This window comes from Protopterus annectens, chromosome 2.part1 (assembly GCF_019279795.1).
Source record: "Protopterus annectens isolate FY-2018-M chromosome 2.part1, PAN1.0, whole genome shotgun sequence".
NCBI lineage: Eukaryota > Metazoa > Chordata > Ceratodontiformes > Protopteridae > Protopterus > Protopterus annectens.
The window spans coordinates 561,767,816-561,789,344 of NC_056729.1; the positions used below are offsets into that span (position 1 = coordinate 561,767,816).

The following is a 21,529-nucleotide window of genomic DNA, read 5'->3' on the forward strand; positions in this document are numbered from 1 at the left end:
GCAAAATCGGACAAATCCACCAAGAGATCTTCTCCCTCTTTAGGGCAATCGGAGCCTGTAAAAAAATTTAGCAAAGTTGTATCTCTGGCTCTGACGACTACTGAACCGACAAAATCTATTTCATCGGTGCCAACTGTTTTGGTGCCAGTAGAGTTCGAACTAAGGAGCCGGTCCCCAGAATTGGAGCCAGTTACTCCTGTTTTTAGGTCCCCTATTTTGCAAACTATCAGATCCCCTACTCTTTCCTCTAAGTCCTCCAGGAGTCTTTCAGACGACAATGTGGATAGGGTGGTGCGTAGATTTCTATATACATCGGCACTGGCCAAACTCCTCTCGGCTCCAACCCAGAGTGATTTGGAGCCAGACAGGACTTCCCCATTGACATTGATTCCTCCTCCGAGCCGACCTGGGACCTTGGAGCCGTAATGGCTGGAACCAGTTATTGTGAAACCATCAGTGCCAAGAACCATCCTGGCATCATCAGTGCCGAGAACCATCCTGGCATCCTCAGACCCGACGTCTGCTCTGACATCCTTGGTTCCATCCGAGAAGTCTAGGAATGAATGCTCTGTGGTTGGATCTGGAGGGAAGGCGGATTGGACATTTGTCTCTGGGCTTTGGTGCAGATGAGCTTGGCTCCTACATCAGCTGAAAAGCTAAACCCTTGGTTCCGGGGATCTCTTCTGGCTCTTCGGTGCCAGAGGTATCTTTGGATCAAGGGAGGGAGGCTTTCGAGCTGATGAGAGTGCTGTCTCCTCAGACAGCTCCACTCAGGGGTTCCAACATTCCTCCCCCTAAGGCACCAGTGTCCATCTCTGCACCACACCATCCACAGACTAGTGGAGACCCTAGGCCTCAGGGTACCCCATTGGGTGAACCCCTCTCTTCCAAAACCTCTCCAGAATACCCTTCTGAAGAGGTCCCTTGTAAAGTACAGTTGTGTACACTTACCATAAATGTAGATGTTCGAGTGTATTCACTGTTGCAGCCATTACATTTGGGTAATCTGCTGACAGGTTGCCCTCAGTCGGCCTGATTAACAAAGTCTTGGGTCCTGCATCGGTTGCTGTCCCTTCTTCCATGATGTCAGGTTGTCAGGGGTATAAAACATGCAGCCGACGCCATTACATCAGTTTTTCTTGCCGCAGATGTCAGGTGCCCCCCAAATGGGGAGAAAAATATATATGTAATTAAAAACACAAAAATATACCTCCAAACAAAAGCAAATACACCAAAAAGGCTTTTAAGCATAGTAAAAGAAAGTAGAGGTATAGTAAGAGAAAAACAGGGGGCTGGAAGGAGGGTAACCAGGACTGCAACAGTGAATACACTCGAACATCTACATTTATGGTAAATGTACACAACTGTACTATGTTCTTCATGTTTCACTGTTGCAGTCAGTACATTTGGGTAGATTCCCAAAGCTATGGTTGGGAGGATGGATTTATACAGCATTAGAACCAGCTATAAGGCCCTGCAAAACAGCAGTGGCAAAGCCAGCTCTAGATTTAGAGAAAACTGGTAAGTGATAATGCTTGGTGAAAGTATGAACTGAACTCCAGGTAGCAGCTTCTAGAATATCCCTGGTAGGAACACCTCTAAGAAAGGATGTAGAAGTAGATGCAGCCCTGGTGGAATGAGATCTGATCCCCTGGGGATAGGTTTTCCATGGTGCTTATAGCAGAAATGAATGCAATGGCTTATCCATTTAGAAATGGTTTGTTTTGAAAAAGCCTTTCCCTCTGCCCCTGCAGCAAATGCTACCAACAGTTGTTCAGATTTTCTTTGAGATTTAGTCCTGTCCAAGCAGAATCTAAGTTGTCTGTGTACATCCAATGAATGCAGAATCCGCTCTCCCTTGTTCTGTGGATTGGGAAAGAAAGTTGGCAAATGAATGGACTGATTAAGAGCCACACTGGATACCACCTTGGGCATGAAGGATGGATTGGTCCTGAGTGACACCCTGTCCGCATGAAAGATGATGAAAGGCTCCACTGCCATAAGGACCTGTAATTCAGATATCCTTCTAGCTGAAGTGATTGCTAAAAGGAAGGCTGTTTTCCAAGAAAGAAATTTTAAGTCTGCAGTAGCAGCTGGCTTGAAAGGAGGCAGAGTGAGTTTCTCCAATACAAAGTTAAGGTCCCATGCAGGGGATGGTGCTCTCCTGGGTGGTCTCAGGTTTTTGGCCTCTCTGAGGTACTGCTTGAGCAGAGGGTGAGAGAAGAGGGGAGGTTCTGTGTTGTAATGAGCTGAAATGGCTGAGGCATGGATTTTAATGGAGGAAAAAGACAGGCCCTTTTGAAGCATCTCAGTTAAGTATTGCAAAATCTCAGATAAACTGGGTGCTGGTGTGCTCATCCCTTGAGATTGATTCCAGGCACAGAATCTTTTCCATTTGTCAGCATAAGATTTTCTAGTGCTAGGTCTTCTCACCTCCAAAATGACATCCATCACAGGTTTGCTGAGGGATGCTAAGGGGAAATTTAAATGATTAGCCAAGCTGCAAGATTCAATGTTGGGAGCTGAGGGTGCAGGATTTGGTTCTCCTGCTGAGACAGTAAGGTAGGTGTCTGAGGCAGGTGCCATGGAGAAATTTGTGACACACTGCACAGGAGTGGGTACCAGTGTTGGTGTGGGCAGTCTGGAGCAATCAAAATCATTTTTGGTTTGTCCTGTTTGACTTTTAACAGAACTTTGGAGAGCAGAGGCAGAGGGGGAAAGGCATAGACTGATAGGTTTTTCCAGCTGAAGGACAGCACATCCACCTTCCAGGCTTTTTTGTGAGGAGTTCTTGTGCAAAATTTGTTCAACTGGTAGTTCTGGGGTGAGGCAAAAAGATCTATGTCTGGGCTCCCCCATTTGCTTGTCAACATATTGAAAATCTGTGGTGCCAGTTTCCATTCGTGTGGGTCCATGGGATTTCTGCTTGCTTTGTCTGCCAGAATATTCAGCTTTCCTGGTAGAAATTGAGCTTGTAGTTGTACTTGGTAGCTCAAGGCCATGTTCCACAATGCCATGGCTAGTCTGCAGAGGGGGTAGGAATGTGTACCCCCCTGCTTGTTTATGTACCACATAACTGTGGTGTTGTCTGTCTTTACCATTAGTTGTCCTGGATTAAGGTAGTCCTTGAAGGATGTCAGAGCATTCTGTACAGCTAGCATTTCTTTTTGATTGATATGTAGATGCATTTGATTTGGGCTCCATTTGCCCTGAAAGCACTTCCCTGCCAGATGAGCCCCCCATGCATAGTCTGATGCGTTTGTAGTTAGGGTTTGGGTGTCAGGGGGTGGTGTGAGTGGTAGTCCCTTGTTTTGGTGGCAGGCCTCTGCCCACCATAGGAACTCCAGGCGTAGGCAAGGTATGATAGGAATCATTGTTTCCAGGCCGTGACAATGCTGACTCCATAAACTTTTTAAGTACCACTGAAGTTTCCTCATATGCAGTCTTGCATATGGAATCAGAAGAATGCAGGAGGCCATGAACCCCAAGGCTTGCAGTATTTGTCTTGCAGATAGCAGAGTTTTTGTGGCCACCTGTTTGAAGTAAGTCACCAAATGAATTTGCTTTTCTGGCATGAGGAAAGCCATCTGGGCAGATGTATTCAAGCTTGCACCCAGGAATGTAATTTTTTGAGAGGGTATCAGTTGTGATTTCTTTTCGTTTATGGTGTACCCTAGACAAGTTAGAACCCTTTTTACAAACGCCAGATGTTTTAAAAGTATGGCCTGGTTTTCTGCCTGAATTAGACAATCATCCAGGTATGGATATATTTGAATATTTCTTTGCCTGCAAAATGCAATTACTGGAGCCAGGCACTTTGTGAATACCCTGGGCGCAGTAGACAAGCGGCAGCGCAGATAAATGATAATGCAAGTAGCCTGCTTTGAAGTGTAGGTATTTTCTGCAATATTCCCTGATTGGGATATGCAGGTAAGCCTCTCTTAAATCTAAAGTTGCCAACCAGGCATCCTTGCCTAGCATAGGAAGTAACTGTTGAAGAGTCAACATCTTGAATTTTGGAATGTCCAGAAAGGTGTTTAGAGTAGACAGGTCCAGAATTGGACGCCATGATTTGTCTTTACTGGGCACCAGGAAAAATCTGGAATAGAAACCTTGTCCCTTTTCTCTTCTGGTACTGGTTGAATAGCCCCCATGTTTAGGAGGGAAAGTACTTGATTCTGAGCCTCTGACCACTGATTTGGGGGCAGGTCTGGCCACCCGTTTGGAGTTGGCAACGTGTGGAAATGAAATCTGTATCCCTGGGACACTATATTTAAAACCCATTTGTCCTGGGTTATAAGATGCCAGTTTTTTGCATGAAGAGCCAGTTTTCCCCCCAAAGGGGTGGCTGAGAGGTAAGTGCTTGGTAATTTTAAAGGAAAGTCATTGAGACTGTTTACCATAGGGTGGTGTCTTGTTATTTCCAGATTTGGAAGTGGAAGCACCCCATTGCTTAGTTCTGAGAGTCCCTTGGGACTGAAACCTGGTTCTGTTGGAGTGTCTGGGTTTGGCTTGAGTGGATCTGGAAGGAGCTGGAAAGGGCCAGTTCTTAGTAGGCCAGTGCCTACTAAATGTTGGAGGTTGCACTTGTAAGAAATCTTTCACAGTTTGCATACATTTAGCTTTATCTTCCATCTTTTTTAGAACTTCTTCAGCCTTATTGCCAAACAGATGGTCCTGATGCAAAGGAGCATCCAACAGTTTTGCTTTAACATGATCAGGCAGAGATTGCTCCTTAAGCCAAGCATGCCTTCTAAGCACAGACCCAGTAACAGCAGCCCTGCAAGAGGCCTCTAAAGAATCAAAACCACATTGCAAAGTATGTTTTCCAACTTGTTCAGCTGAATGCAATAAATCCTGTAAATCTTTATTTTCCACACAGTCAGAAATCAACACAATTTTCTGTTTAAGCAGTCCCATGATATGCTTTTGATATTTTAGCATATAAAATTGACAGTTTAAAGCCCTGATTGCCAAGGTTGCAGAAGTATAAACCTTTTTACCCCATCTATCCAGCACCCTGGAGTCTCTATCAGAAGGGGTAAGATTTTTAGCAGTAGAGGCCTTAATGCCCTTGGGCCCTTGAGAAATGGTTTCAGGGTCCACAACAGGATTTTTGAAAAGGAATTTGTGGGACTCAGGAACCCTGTAGTATCTGTCTGGTTTACTAGGGGCCGGAGGCAGGGAATCAGGGGCCACACTGGATTCTGAAAACACATCATCAACAATGTCTAGTGCAGGAGGTATAGCCAAAGGCCTATGCTGAGGAAGAAGAAGGAAATCCCTAAGCCTCTTTTTGGATTCAGAAAATTCCTGACTTAAGTTTCCCCAAAAGAAAAGTCCTCGGGGGGGCAGAGGGAATGGAATCCTCTGCATCAGAATCCTCATAAGTAGGTATAGACAAATCAAGGTCATTAGAAGAGTCAGAAGAAACAGAGTCCTCTTCAGAAGATTCATAGTCAAGCTCAGCCCTAGGCCTCTTAGAAGGGGGGGGGGTTGACTACCCCTGATTAGAGTAATTAAGTCTTCAGCCATTTTGATCATTTGTTTTTTAGGCATAGAGGCCTAAACATGTAGCATGGGCGTTGGTTTTTTAGACATAGATTGAGATTTAGGCCTTAGTATTGAAGGTGGAGTCAGTTTAATATGCAAATCTGTAGGCCTGAATACACCCTCAGAAGCTGGTGCCTGCACAGCGGCTCCAGACCCATCCAAGGTAGAGACATCTGCAGGTTCCATAGGTGAAGCATCTCGCGGCATACCGGACTCCAAATGGGTCTCAGTAGAGGCCTGCAAATCTGAAGTAGCGGTAATCTGGGACTACGAAAGCGCCTCACTGAGTACCGGCGAACTGGTGACTGGCTTAGGAGAAGCATTGTCGGCAGCTTTGGACCTCAACGGCCTGTCTCTGTCTTTTTCTCTGCATTTTTTTCTGTATTCCGGTAGTCGGATGGCTAACCAACGTCATTTCTGGATAATTAAACAGAGAACCAAAATATTTAGAAGCAAAAATGTACCGACGACAAGATAGTGAGCTGATCAAATAAAGCACAAAACTGACAACAAGGTACGTCGTGGTCAGGGCCTAGGGAAGGAATACAGTACAAATGAAAATCCTTATGAGGTATTTGCTTCCCACAAGTAATGCAATTATTAACTTTTACTGACATCGGTAAGGAGCAAGAAAAAGTTTCCCTAACGGGGTGCTTAGCTTTTAGTTGAAGACTTCGGTTCTGAAACATGAAAATGAAAATTTCAGGAGTCGGCCGACCGGCACTTGCAAACTGCTTCTGCTTTGGGCACTGAACGGTAAGAAAGACTGATGTAATGGCATCGGCTGCATGTTTTATACCCCTGATGACCGGACGCCATGGAAGAAGGGACAGCAACCGATGCAGGACCCAAGACTTTGTTAATCAGGCCGACTGAGGGCAACCTGCCAGCAGATTATCCAAATGTAATGACTGCAACAGTGAAACACGAAGAACATCAGATTCTGCAAGAGGAAGCATTTAGACTCCCCAGAGGAGTCAGTCATCTGTGACACAGACCTCGAGTCAGAAAGGTCTCCACGGTCGCCCTCTGAGGATGTCTTCTTTGCAGACATCCTAGAAATACTTAAGCAAAGAGGTGGCTGGAAGCCCATAAACCCTTCTGATGAGGAGTCTGTTTACCTGAAGGCCTTTGGGTCTCACCCTTCAGCCACTTGATTGTCTCTGCCTTTTGATGAACTTATGGATCTAGTTAACAAAAAGGCATGGGAGTCTCCAGACGCAGTGGAACCTGTCCCTCGGAGGCCAAATTACTTCATCACAGCCCCTTCTGATAAAGAATTCCTGACTAAGGGTGTCCCTGTAGATGCTGTGGTGGTGGCAGCAGCCACCAAAAAGGAACTTTCTGAAACATCCTCGTCTGTCTGTCCACCGAACAAGGAGTCTCATACAATGGACAGATATGGGAAGCGCATGTTTTCTTCAGTTACATTTGCACTCAGATCGCTGAATTATCTGACGCATTTTACTAGGCTACAAAGAGATCTCCTGGTGGAACTAGGAGATGCTCTCCAAGGTGCAGTAGCTGCAGGGGTATCAGACAAGGTTTCCTCTCAGCTCTCCACCTTAAATTCTGTGGTCAACTCCTCCATGAGGCTCATATCTTATGCAGCAGATGGAGCGAGGAGAGCAGCGGGTTCAGGAATTTCCCTAAGGAGACATTCCTGGATGCACTTGTGTGACTTTGTAGAACCCTTTAAATCTTCCTTTACTAACACCCCTTTTGATGGTTTGACTTTGTTCAGGCCAAAAGTTAAGGGGACACTAACCAGGTGTGAGCAAGAAGGGAAAACTCTCTATGCCATGGGAGTCCACTTTTCCATACCTTCTAGACCTTATCCAAAAGGCCAGAAGGGAGGAAAGATGTGGTTCTGTAAATCCCACAGAGTTTTTCAGGACACACGTGGTGACTCTTCCTCTAGGGGCAGAGGGGGAAGTATGAATGGAAGACACCATCCACGCAGCAGAGGGGGGGGGTCTCCAAAATCAGGGCAACAGGGATTCTTTCCATGATAGGCCCTTTCAGCGCACATAAAGGGAGGCCCATCTGTCCATCTCTGGAGGCAGTTGGGGGTCAATTATCTTTGTACCCAGAAGCCTGGCTGGAAATAACACAAGACAAGTGGGTACAAAGTATCATATCTAGAGGCTACTCCATACTTTTTTCTCTTCCCATCCCAAACATAAAGAACTCCACAGATGTTCCACTCAGTCAAAGGGATCAAGCAACTCTAGAAATTCAAAAGTTGCTAGACAAAAGAGTCTTAATCAAGATTCTTTTTAGTGCCAAAATGAACAGGGGACTGGAGGCCCATTTTGGATCTCTGCAAATTAAACAAATTAGTAAAGATGGCCTGCACCTGTCACCCCTGGGATTCCAGATACTGGCTAAGGTTCTTGCCGCCCCTATAGTGCCTTTTTTAGGCAAGGTTCAAATGACAAATTCACCACCGTAACAGGAAAAGGCAAGCAAAAACTGAGGGTGATGCTACTCAATGCTAGAAGTCTAAATCTCAAAATGCACTCGCTCGAGGCACTCCTTAAAATGGAGAACATCGATATCTGTGCAGTGACTGAGACCTGGTTCAAGACTCCAGAGAGCACCCCTGCATTACCAGGCTATAACTCATACCACACTTTTCGGCCATGTAACCTGGACCGGAACACCAAAGGCAGAGGTGTGTCCATATTCATTAAGGATATCCACACCTCCAGACTAGTTGCTCAGCATAATGCAGCCAAGGTTATCCAAGTACAACTAACTCTGGGCAAAACTGCAATCCAAATTGTAGCTTGCTACAGATCACCACCATGCCCCAGGATTCCCACTCCTCTTTTCTTGATGTACTGAAAAATATTAAGGTTCAACCAAACACCCTAATAATGGGCGATTTCAACTACCCCACCATTAACTGGGAAAACTACTCATGTACCAACTCCTTCGCTCAACGCTTTCTGGAATTCATAAACTCCAATGCCCTGGATCAACTTATCCACACCCCCACCAGGGGCAACAATATCCTAGATCAAGTAATTACCAATATGAGTGACCGGTGTTCCACACCTGAAGTCAACGCCTCATTGGTCCGATCCAACCATAAGCTAATTACCCTAGATATCCACATCCTGCCTTCACCCCTCATTAAGGAAACCATGGTAAAAAAATTCTCCAAAGCCAACTTCATGCTTCTTAAGACAGAAGTGGTGAACTTCATGACACCCATGCAGATGGACTTAGGCAGTTACGACTACTGAATCCTACACAATTGCACTTAATAAGCACTTACATGATTGCATGGTTCATGCTTTCCCAAACAGAACCAAGACGTTATCCTCCAAAAAAGGAAGCCAGTCTGGTGGTCCCCTGCCATAAACAAAAACTGTACAACAGAAGGAAGAAACTCCTGCAAAAGAGAGTAAAATCCCACGAGTGGAGGAGCTCTCTGGTCAGGATCAGTAAGAAGCTGCAATCCCTAATAAAATCCTCCAAAGCTAGTTACAAAAACAAAATCACTACTGATTCTAAAGACAACCACAAAGCATTCAATAGCTATGTCAAGAATCTCAATGACAACACTCAGATCTGCTCTGAGTTACAGCACAATGGCACTAAATATACAGACCCAACTGATATTGCCAACATCCTGGCATATAGGTTCAGTGCTAACTTTACCCCCCTCTCACCCCCTAAAGAGTCTGTCTCTATACCGGAAGAATGCAAAGTTCCTGTAATCACGGCTGCACAGGTAAAAAACACAGTCTCCAAAGCCAAGAACACAGCATCCATGGGACCAGACAACATCCCAGGCTGCTTTCTACATGAACTACAGAACGAACTGGCACCCCACCTAAGTACCATGTTCAATCATAGCCTCACCTCAGGCTTTGTGGCGCACAGCAACCTATATCCCACTCCACAAGGGGGGGAGCCACCACGGACCGCGGGAACTACCGCCCCATTAGCCTGATGAGCCTGGTCTGCAAGGCCATGGAACGTATCATCATGGAACTTATAAACAAAGACACTGGCAATCTCCAAACTCTGGATCACACCCAGTTCGGGTTTGTAAAAGGCAGATCATGTCTCCTAAACCTGATAGACTTCTTTGAAGCAGTCACCAAAGCTGTAGACAAGGGTAAGGTGGTGCACACAGCCTATCTAGATCGTGCCAAGGCTTTCAACACCATCCCCCACTCTGGAATTACAGATAAACTCACTAAACTAGGCATAAATCCCTATGTCACAAGATTGGTTGCCAACTGGCTCACTGACAGAACCCACACTGTGAAAGTAGCAGACTCCAAATCCGACTTCAGAACAGTGACAAGTGGAGTACCACAGGGTTCAGTCCTGGGTCCTCTCCTGTTTAGTATCTACTTCTCAAGTACAGGCTAACACAGAATGTCTTTGGCTAACGAAGTTTGCAGATGACTGCAAACTAGGAGCCATAACCGAAACTCCTAACAATGTGGACATCCTACAAAAGGTCCTCACTGAGACAGATGCCTGGTGTCAAAGCCATGGCCTCAAGCTCAATGCCAAAAAGTGCATTGTCATCCCCTTTGGTAAAAACTCTGTACCCATGAACTACAACATAAGCAGTAGTATACTTAACACCGAACGTGTGATAAGAGACCTTGGAACACAGGTGGAGAGTAGTCTCTCCTTTGATAATCACATTGCCACAGTAGTCAGAAAATCCTTCAAGAAAAATCTTGATGATTGGATGGGAAATAGGAAATTCAACCCGGGGATCACCTCTGTAGCTCTGCTCGACCGTGGCACAGGAAAATAATTTTCTTGGGTGGCAAAAGCCAGGGTACCTTTTTGGCTGGACTTGTATAGGCCCCAGGGCCAATAGCCTAGTAACTACCTATGAACCTGACGTTGCCTTCTTGTGAGTAACCTGGAACAGCAACAACAGCTGGAAAAGTGTCATCTATGACTAAGGATGGTCAGACAGGGAATTAGCCACTCAGGCAATACAGACAGAATGATGACAAACGAAAACACAATATCATTCAGTTACTTGTCTACAGATAACAGTGGACTCAAGTAGAAATGCATACAGTTGTAAGGTAGAAAGAGAAATAAAACTGCTTAAGAGCATGTCATACAGTGCAACCAATAAATCACCAACATGTAGTATGTATAGCAGGAAATGCATAAGAGCAGCACAAAATAAAATATGAAATTAAAGGAATGGATGAGTGTGTCATACCTCTCTACTGTCCAGATTTTTGCAGAATGCTCAAATTTTCATCTGATGTTTCTTGTCTGTTCTTCATAAAATTTGCAGTTTTCCTACAAATCAATGAAGATTAAAGCCACTAAATAATGACATATTTGATCTCAGACTTCTTATCCTTCGGAAAATGCACGATAACACAACTTGTGTTATTCTAGCAGCTTTCTGAGTTTATATGAGCAATGTAGACTACAAAACAAAAGGAAATGAAGACTATCTACTCATGTTTGCACCCTGTATTAGGAGGCATGTGCCTTTTTACAGAGCTATTAGCAGGTAAGAAAACCATCACACTTGGCTAGTATTCAGAGATCAATTTGAATATGAAAACAAGACCGTTTCTACTTCTCTTTGAAACTTGCATCTTTTAGATACTTTCTACAGAAGCTAGGGCATTTGTGTCATAAAATAATTGTAGTTAGCTAGCATTTAGAATTCAGCACAAAATAAAATTTGAAATGAAATTAACTGAAAACTTGTTTACCAATGTTTTAACTTTTCGCTGCTCCAGGGTTGCCACCTTTTAACAAGGGCAAAGTGGGACATGGGGGTGTGGTCAACAGGATAGGGGTGTGGCCACCATGACACTGGCCACACCCCCACCACGACATCACCAGAGTTGTTAAAGGAGATGCAGTATTAGTTATGGATGCAACATTGTGACATTACAGCATACTGAAAACTCAAACCATTTAAATGAAGTGAACTATTACTGCACACACACTAATCAGTTGTAACAATAAACTTTAAAGGAATTAAAAACACACTACTCATTAAACAGACACTTGTTTATTTAAAAAGTAAAATTCATAAACCATCCATTGCTATTCAGAAAGAAAACTTAAAAAATCTACATACCACATAGAAGCCAAGTATAAAATTAAGACTGTCAATTAAAGCTAAAGCAAAGAACACAAAACTACATACCCTAGTACAAATTAATGCTAAACAAAGAAAAACACAAAATTACGAACTGCACCCTAGTACAAATCACTTTTTTTTTAAAGTGTATTTTGAATTTGATTTTATGGCTTGAAGAAGGGCTCGATTTGAAATAATATTTGAGTAAAAGTCACAACATTTCATCCGGTAATTTACACTCATCATTAGTTCAGCTTTTAACAAGTCCACACTACATCGGTTTCGCACATCTGTCCATTTACCTTTCACCAATGAAAAAACTCTTTCTGCAAATGCGTTTGAGGGTGGTATAGATAAAACCCTAGCAATTACCGGATAGAGTGTAGTCAGTTCAGGCCCTTCTTTGAAAAGCTTCAGCCACTTCTCTCCTGGGGTCAAGCTTGTGTTACATAACTGTTCGAGAGAGGGCCTAATTGCCAAGTAGTCCCTAAAAAGGTAATCTTCATCTACATCCTGCAGACTCAGGGCAGTGGTCACATTCAGCAAGTCACTGAAGGCAAAGGGCTCATTTAAAGATAATTTAGATAGTGTAAACAAGTAGTTGCTTTCAGTATAATCAAACCACTGCTCCAGGTATTTCACTGCTGTCTTCAAGAACACAATAAAGTCTCTTTTCAGTTTGTTAGCAGAAGTGCTGTCTAATGTGCTCATAAATGCCCTAAGTTTCCCTCCAAAGAAAGCACCTTCAGCTCTTGCCTGCAGTTTTTGCTTCAGAGAGACCAATACACAAAAAGTTTCCATGGCAGTAAGTGCTGATTTTTCTAATGTACTTATATGTTCATTAAAATCAACAAGAACAGCACAGAGAAAGTGCAGATAGTACTGGGGCAGTGTAGGCAATTCATTCTCACCATGCTCATTACCTGAAAAGTACTGCCATATTTGCCGGGGGGGGTCTCCTCTTCTCCCTGAGAGAGGAAATAGGACTGGAGCACTGGTAGATTTTTCACTACTCTTTCAATGGCTGGGAGTAGTGACAGCCACCTTGTTGGCACATGTCTTAACAGACTCTCAAATTCCATGCCACAAAACTCAAAGAAGTCTTTCAAGTCTCTGGTCCTTGTGGCAGAACCAGAAAAGTGGCTGAAAAGTCTCATTACAAATGCTTCCACATCGTATGGTAGTTGTGCTGCAGCTTTTTTGGCTGCATTGTGAATGATATGGGCAACACAGTTAGCTTTCTGGAGTGATGGGCACTTTTGTTTTAATCTGGTATACACACCAGATTTCTTCCCATAGTTCACACTGGCATTATCAGCCCCATAAGCTGAAATATGGTTCCAGGGCAAGGAATGCCTTCCCATAATGTTGGAAATTTGCTGTGAAATAGCCTGTGCCAGTTCATCAGGGTCTTCATAGAAGTCCAAAAGGCCATTCACCACCCCTTCTTCTTTAGAAAAATACCTCACAACAAGGGGAAATAATTTTATGTTCCCCTTGTTGGAAGCATCTGATGAAATTGCAAATGAAGTACCTGGTTTTTGAAGGTCATGCAGGAGGCATTCCAATGAGTGTGGCCCCAAAACATTTTCAACTATGGCTTCAGCCTTGGTTCTGCCACAAGATAGTTTCTTTGCAGTGTCTGAGTCACTGTACAACTGGCTGGCCAACTTTACTGCACAGTCCAAGCTGTTATACGAAATATTGTGCTTAATAGCATGGAAAACCTCAGAGGCTTCTGCTGCAATGATTCTAAGTTCTGGTCCCTCAAGGTTTGCATTCCTTGCCCACTTTGTCATCAGGTGAGTAGATTTAGCTTGAAGAATGGCAGTCTTATGTTGTTCAGTTGCCTCATGTCGTGCGACATCATTTCTTCCACCGTGGGTCACTAGAAATTCTCTCTTGCAGTACCTACAGAATGCTTTGACATCATTGCATCTCTCGATCCAGTCAAATTCTGTTTTCCAAACGTCCTGCCACTTGCACATTCTCTTGCTGCTGGTTGACTGTGATGAAGCTGCTGCTCTCTTCATGCTTGAATCTGTACTTACCTGATATGCAACATATTGACCAACACTGTTAGTAGGGTTCAGTAACATACTGCTGCACAGCACAAATGAACTGGCTTAATTGGCACACAAAAAACTGGCTCGAAAAACATTGGCATGCGAAAGAACTGGCTCGAAAAACATTGACATGCGAAAGAACTGGCTCGAAAAACATTGGCATGCGAAAGAACTGGCTCGAAAAACATTGGCATGCGAAAGAACTGGCTTGAAAAAACATTGGCACACGAAGAACTGTCTCGAAAAACATTGGCACATGAAAGAGCTGGCTCGAAAAACATTGGCATGTGAAAGAGCTGGCTCGAAAAACATTGGCATGTGAAAGAAATGGCTAGAAAAACATTGTCATGTGAAAGAACTGGCTCAAAAAACATTGGCATGTGAAAGAAATGGCTAGAAAAACATTGGCACACGAAGAACTGGCTCAAAAAACATTGGCACATGAAAGAGCTGGCTCGAAAAACATTGGCACATGAAAGAGCTGGCTCGAAAAACATTGGCATGTGAAAGAACTGGCTCAAAAACACTGGCATGTGAAAAATGGCTAGAAAAACATTGGCATGCGAAAGAACTGGCTTGAAAAAACATTGGCACACAAAAACTGGCTTGAAAAACATTGGCATGAGAAGGAACTGGCTCGAAAAACATTGGCATGCGAAAGAACTGGCTTGAAAAACATTGGCACACGAGCTCTCGAAAAACATTGGCACATGAAAGAGCTGGCTTGAAAAACATTGGCATGTGAAAGAGCTGGCTCGAAAAGCATTGGCATGTGAAAGAACTGGCTAGAAAAGCATTGGCATGTGAAAGAACTGGCTCAAAAAACATTGGCATGTGAAAGAAATGGCTAGAAAAACTTTGGCACACAAAAGAATGGCTCAAAAATCATTGGCACATGAAGAACTGTCTTGAAAAACATTGGCATGTAAAAGAGCTGGCTCGAAAAACATTGGCATGTGAAAGAAATGGCTAGAAAAACATTGGCATGTGAAAGAACTGGCTAGAAAAACATTGGCATGCGAAATAGAGGAATGGAGCAAAAAAGAGTTTACAAACAGTTTGAAAAAGGTCAAATAGTAAATGAGGTAATGCAGGGGGCATTTTGGCCATTGAAGACTAACATTAACACAGCTTGTAGAAAATGAAATGCATTATTTTTTACCACTGAACATGCCCACGTCACCCCACAAGACAAAAAAGTTAACCATATTCACTGAACCAAAAAACAGTAAAATGAATGAGAATGCACAGTGGATACCATAGACCTAATTTAGCTTTTGACCACAGCAGTTAAGAAATGTATGGCACTAATTTACACAGCGCAATGATCTATTAATAAACATGTCCAACAGCAGCACTGGTCATAATCTGATTATAATGAAAATAGTAAATAAGTATGTTGAAGACATCACTAAAACACAAAATAAAAACTTTGCTACTTAGACGCAAACTACCCTGTAACAACATGGTTTAGCACAATCTCAAATACATTGCATTAACTTCTGAGCATCCATCCACAAAAAAAAAATAAATGGGAAAAAAGTCCAAACATTTTAACTTTTAAAAATACTTCTTGCAAGAGAAGTAACAAACTACGATGTACAGCAGACTCCATGGGCTCCTTTTACCTCAAAACATAGCAATTAATCCAGCACAGCAATGCAATAAACAGGCCCAAGTAAAAGTAACACACCCATATTCACATTACAAGCAAAACAGTACATTTTAACCTTATTAAAAATGCATAATAAATTAAATGCACACATTTACAAGTATAAATGAAAACAATCTTGAAACAGCTTTGGCAAATTGGCAACGTGTACCTACTAGAATAATAAATGAATTACATTAACTGTTAACATTCCCCCTCAAAATGTAGACTTGTACCACACACATAGACATGGACTTGCAGGAACAGGAAAAATTACCTAAACAGTATATCGTAACTTCCTGAAAACAGCATTATAGTGCATATTTCCATACAAAAAAAGTACAAACTATGCTCAAACAATTCCTATATGCATACAGACAATACCCAGAAAAAGCTACGACAATAGAAATGCGTCACACTAAGTTTATATTTCACTGCCCCCCAACAGAAACAAACAACTTCTGTACACAGTTCAGCCTTTTAAAAGTAATGCTTCCAAATCATACCCCCAAGCATAATAACAATTACATATACATTCAGGTTTTATATCTTTAAAAACTACTACTCTGACATATCAAACTAACTACTACACAGATTTAAATATTGCATACTGCACCCACCATCTGCCTTTAAACATTAAAAAAATTAAACCACAATATATTCCCATTTTAAACTAGTACAAAAGTCTCAAAATAACCACTGCACAGATGTAAATACTACATACTACATCCCCATCTACCTCTAAACATTAAAAACTTAAATAAAGCACACTATTCCCATTTTAAATAACTAAAGCCACAAAATGCAATTATCTACTTGCCACTCAGTTATTGCTGGGCTGGCTGGCTCCCTTGCTGGCTTCTTTCCTGGCTGGCTGGGCTGGCTCCCTTGCTGGCTTCTTTCCTGGCTGGGCTGGCTGGCTGGCTCCCTTGCTGGCTTCTTTCCTGGCTGGCTGGCTCCCTTGCTGGCTTCTTTCCTGGCTGGCTGGCTCCCTTGCTGCTTCTTTCCTGGCTGGCTGGGCTGGCTTCATTGCTGGCTGGGCTGGCTTCAATGCTGGCTGGGCTGGCTTCAATGCTGGCTTCGGCTGGAGAAAAAAATCAGATCTTTTGTCGCAGCTGCTATAGAGCTTAGTGCTCTACAGCTGCGACCTTTATGGGGCTCTTCAGAAGAAGTTCCCGCCCCCTACAATGGCTGCAGCCAATTAATGTGCTGCATTACCACCCGGACCTAGCAGAGAATCCCTCTAACTGCAGGTCCGGGTGGTGATGTAGCCACATTGCCGTGGAAAAAACGGAAGTATTTTCGGCTTTTCCACGGCAATTTAAAATGCGAAGCGCAAAGGGGAAAAAACGGGACTTTTAAAGTCCCACGCTTGGTGAGCGCGGGATGAGAGGACTCAAACCGTGAGTGTCCCGCTGACAACGGGATGGGTGGCAACCATACACTGCTCAGATGCTTTCCTGCATGGTATTAGCAAGTCAGATCATAACATTCCAGAAAAGCTAGTTTCTCTGAGGATAAAAAGGACAGTTGAAACTAATGAATGACTGAGGGCTGTTGTGAGTACAACTGCAATTTGAGAAGGAATCTGCCTAACACCTCTGAAGGTTCCTGTAAGCACCCCCCCCCCAACCCCTGCAGGCAAAGTTGGGACATGCCCAGAAAGCCAGACTGAAAATGTAAACAAAGATCAGAATCAAAACAAAAAATCCCTGGGATTGTCCCTTTAAGTTCTTTAAAGTTTAGAAAACTTCCCTGTCCCCCAAAAAATGTTTCTAATTGTTCAAGGACAAAAAAAATCTAACACCTGTAAAAGCATGATGCCTGCCCAAGGCTTTTTTGCCATCATGCTTTCTGATTGCTGCCTTACGCTCTTTGAGTGACTGGAGAACTTTCGAGTAGTTTTGTCAATATAGAAGCAGGGACATGAGTTGCAGGCGACCTGCTTTATTTTGCATATGACTGCCCCTGGTCTCAGTTGCATTGAGTATCTGGTTTTCTTTCTGTTTTGCATTTGTCTGCCCTTGCTCTTTGTTGGTTAAACATTTTATTTCTTCCTTGGCCAGTTGTGCATGCAAAAATGTCTTGTATCCTTCATGAAAAAGTTTGTAAGAAAGCTGGATACAGCAGTTTGAATATCACACCTACCTGTCTATATTCCCTGATTGCTATGATAAACTTGCTTCTCGTCTGCCTGCTGCACAGTGAGTACTCATTTTCTAGAAACACTTTTGTCAGGTGCAGCTATTATGCAGAAACTAAACAAAGTGGCCCTCCCAGTTTAATGCTGCTATAGTATATTTGCTTGTTTCTACACTCAGAATGAATGCAGGATATTCCTTCCAGTTTTTTTTTCTTTTCTTTTCTTTGCAGGCTCTGTTCTCTCAATATGTGCTTTTGAAACTGCAGTTTGAAAAGCATCATGCTCAGTCAGACTTTTTTTTCTTTTCATCTTCTGATTTTTGCAGTTTTATCTGTTATCTGAATAGCTAGTTAAAGCTTATATTTTCTAGCCTTATTTGACTTTACAATAGTACTTTCGTGTTTCCCCTTATTTTAAACACCTCTGAGGACATCTATTTTTTTCCCACTAAATTACTGGAAGCCTTCTCCTGTACCAAAGTTGAAAGTTGAAGTGCTGTTTTACTAAATACCTGCAAGATTCTTCTCAGATTTTTTTTCACCTTTACTGTTTGATTTCTTCTTTCTCCAAATTTCTTCTTTGCTGGCATCCAGACAATGTAATTACTAGCCAGTGATTGCATTTTCCTTAAATTAATAGCTATAATTGGCTTGTTTTTCCCATTGTAGATCTTACACTGGATCAGCACTAATCAACATGTTGATCATTGTGCAGCCATCTTGGAAGTTTTCTCAGGAATTAAAATTAAACCCGTGTTAAACAAATGTTGCAGGAAACACTAATATAAATAAGCCAGTAGTTACGTAAGGGAGCATGAATAAGGTGAAAGGGGGAACTAAGCACTGAACCTTGCAGCAGAAAATGAAACAGGTGAGTACAGACATCATTGAAGGAGAAAGAACGATGGGGAATTAGATAAATGGCCATATATTTGTTGTACAGAGGCAATGTGAAAAGAGTGTGCAAGTTGTAGCAATTTTAAATTTATTTGAATTTTAATTTCATAACCATATCTTTATTAAGTTGCAGGCATCCTTTGCAGATTGTGCCCTAGACATCAAATCCTCTTATGAGAGTCAAGATAGAGGTCAGTTTTCCCTTGAGTGGACTGCAAGTGCTTTGGGGAATATTACTAAGGTCTTTCTACAGGCAAGAAAAATTGAAGAGGCCTGGTAAGTTGTTTTACTTTATGTAGAGATTTTGTAATTTATTCCTTAAGTAAACTTCTGGAAGTGAAAAGTGCTGAAGGGGTATGAACTTTAACTGGATAATGGGGATGTGTGTAAATCTTTGCCTTACTTGTGCTGGGCGAATCGATGTAAATGCATGTGTGCATGTTTGAAAAACAGTATTTATTAAATCTGAAGTGGTTACCCATAGAGGTTAAAATTTTAAGTGCTGAAATTAGATTTTTACCCAAGTTTGGTGCCATGAGCTCAAAACTTTTTTCTTCAAATTAACCTCTAAGTACGGTCTGTTCTACAGACTGGAATTTTTACGAGCGAAGATCACCTAAGCAAAATTTAACAGTCAGCCTCATATGCCAAAGTACTGTTAATGGAGCAGGTCTGTTGCAAGAGGTTTTAACTGCAAGGCCTTGTCTGCCTTTTGAGTCCCAGCTCCAAGTGCTGGTGGCAGTCCTTTTATCTGTACCAGGCAATCAACTTTGTACCCCCATTTTGAGGTATGGAAAGGGCTGACCGTGATGAAAGATAGTATATTTTGTTTTGCACTTACATTCCTGTGTTCTATAACATCATTACGGTCACCACTTCCACAGCCCGGCCACCTAGATATTTTCTGGTAATATAGTGCAGTTACTGTTAGCTAAACAGGGTCAGTGTTCCTGTCACTACTACACAGGGTAGGACCATGACGCAAAAGCCCGCATCCTTTTTGGGTAGAAAAACTGACATTCATGTGGTTAATACCTGCCCCTCCACCAAGTCTGTTCATCCTCCTGCTCAGGCCTCTGCTCAGACTCCCATTGCTTGCAGTGCATTTCGGGAAAATATCTGCAGCTGCAAGCCTTGGCATGTTTTTAGTGATGTGACTGAAATTGCTGTTTATAAAGATATCGGTTATGCATACCTATTTAAATGGAATATTTTACATGTTTCTTGCATCTAGGTGACTCTACATTCAGAAACTTCAGTTTGGCCTTTTGTTTATGAACATTTTGTTGAATGTTTTCTGTTAATTATTTCTGTGTCAGAGTTTGATACATAAAATTGATGTATTTGGCAAGCATATTCCTGTATACAGTTTTTGTGCATGCTGTATGTTCAGTATTAAGCCTGTTTCAAACACGACACAGAGATGATCATTGTGTAAGACTGGTCTAGTGATCAGTCCTATATGGTTTGTTGTGATCTTTCCAGTGGTTTCTGTTTCTCTGCCTTTAATAGCCAGTGTTTTAAACCAGTTTGTAGTTGTTTGCTCAAGCTGTTTAAAGCTGCAGTGAGATTGGCCTTCTGCCATTTGCTCTGCAGTGATATTGGAAAAAGCTAAGCACTTATTTTCAACTGTTTTCTGCCCTTCTGTTTTACTGAGTATCTGTTAAATCTGTGCAGCTGTTTTTTTGTCCCTCCTACCCATCCAGCTGCTGTTGTGGTCTTAAAGCTTGGTGGCTTTGAGTTCCCCGCCTCTAGTATAAAGTTGATACTGGACACTTCTTCCAGTCACATTACATTAGCTCATTCTACTGTTTATAGTGAGAACTTAGGCCCCCACCCCTTTAGCTTCTCAACCTTGACTTCTCTTATTATCTTCTGTCTTTTCACTGTCTACAAAAAAAAAAAAAAAAAAAAACGTGCACGTCTTCCTACTTCATTTTGCTGCTTATGCTTAGGAGTTCAACTGCGTTTAGTTTGCCTATTTATTTGCTTGTTGGTAGCCTCATTAAATTGATGACTGTAGTCTACCCAATTGCTGCTTTATTTGTGCTGTCTGTTAATGTGATTGTGAGCAACTGTTTTAAAGCCATCTACTGATCAACTATGTTTCATTGCTGTCTACTACAATTCATTACTGTTTAACTGTATTTTACTGCATTTCATTGCTGTTTAACTGTATTTTTTCATACTGTGAGTTCTGATGTTCTTCGTGTTTCACTGTTGCAGTCATTGCATTTGGGTAATCTGCTGGCAGGTTGCCCTCAGTTGGCCTGAATTCCAAAGTCTTGGGTCCTGCATCAGTTGCTGTCTCTTCTTCCATGACGTCAGGTCGTCAGGGGTATAAAACAGGCAGCCAACGCCATTTTATTTAGTCTTTCTTGCCGTGCGGTGTCCGAAGCAGAAGCAGTTCGCAAGTGCCGGTCGGGCGACTCCTGAAATTTTCTAATTCGAGTTTCAGAACCGACGTCTTCACTAAAACTAAGTACCCCGTTGGGGAAACTTTTTCTTGCTCCATACCGATGTCAGTAAAAGTTAATAATTGCATTACTTGTGGGAAGCAAATAGCTCATAAAGATTTCCATTTGTACTGTGTTCCTTGCCTAGGCCCTGATCATAACGTGCCCAGCTGTTGGTTTTGTGCCAGATTTAGCCAACGCATTATTAAGTGTCGGTATATCTTTGCTTCAAAATATTTTGGGACCGATTTAACTATCCTGAAATGTCGTCGGATAGCAATCCGACTACCGGAGTTCACAAAAAACACAAAGAAAAGGACAAAGACAGATCATAGAGGTCCAAAACCGTCGACTAAGCTTCTCCTAAGCCAGTCGCCAGTTCGCTGGTACTCAGTGAGGCGCTTTCGCAGCCCCTGATACCCGCTACTTTCGAGTTGCAGGCTTCTGCCGAGACCCATGTGGAGTCCGGCATGCCGTGAGATTCTCAAAGTATTGTTCCCGCAGATGTCTCTCCCTCGGATGGGTCCAGAGCCGCTGAGCAGGCACCGGTGTCTGCGAGTGTCTTCAGGCCTCAGCATTTCTATATAAAACCAATGCCAGCTTCAAAAGCAACTTCTAAAGCTAAAAAACTGATGCATGAGCCACGTGCTCAGGC

General features: G+C 42.6%; 1 protein-coding gene across 1 annotated transcript in view; it reads left to right on the forward strand.

Moving 5' to 3' along the window:
* The window catches only part of PTCD3 (pentatricopeptide repeat domain 3), a 1,733,015-nt gene that overhangs the window by 1,419,354 nt on the left and 292,132 nt on the right, over positions 1–21,529 (forward strand). Inside the window, exon 19 of the mRNA XM_044063464.1 lies at positions 18,552–18,694. Within this exon, the coding sequence (XP_043919399.1) occupies positions 18,552–18,694 (143 nt within the window). The remainder of the gene's footprint in view (positions 1–18,551; positions 18,695–21,529) is intronic.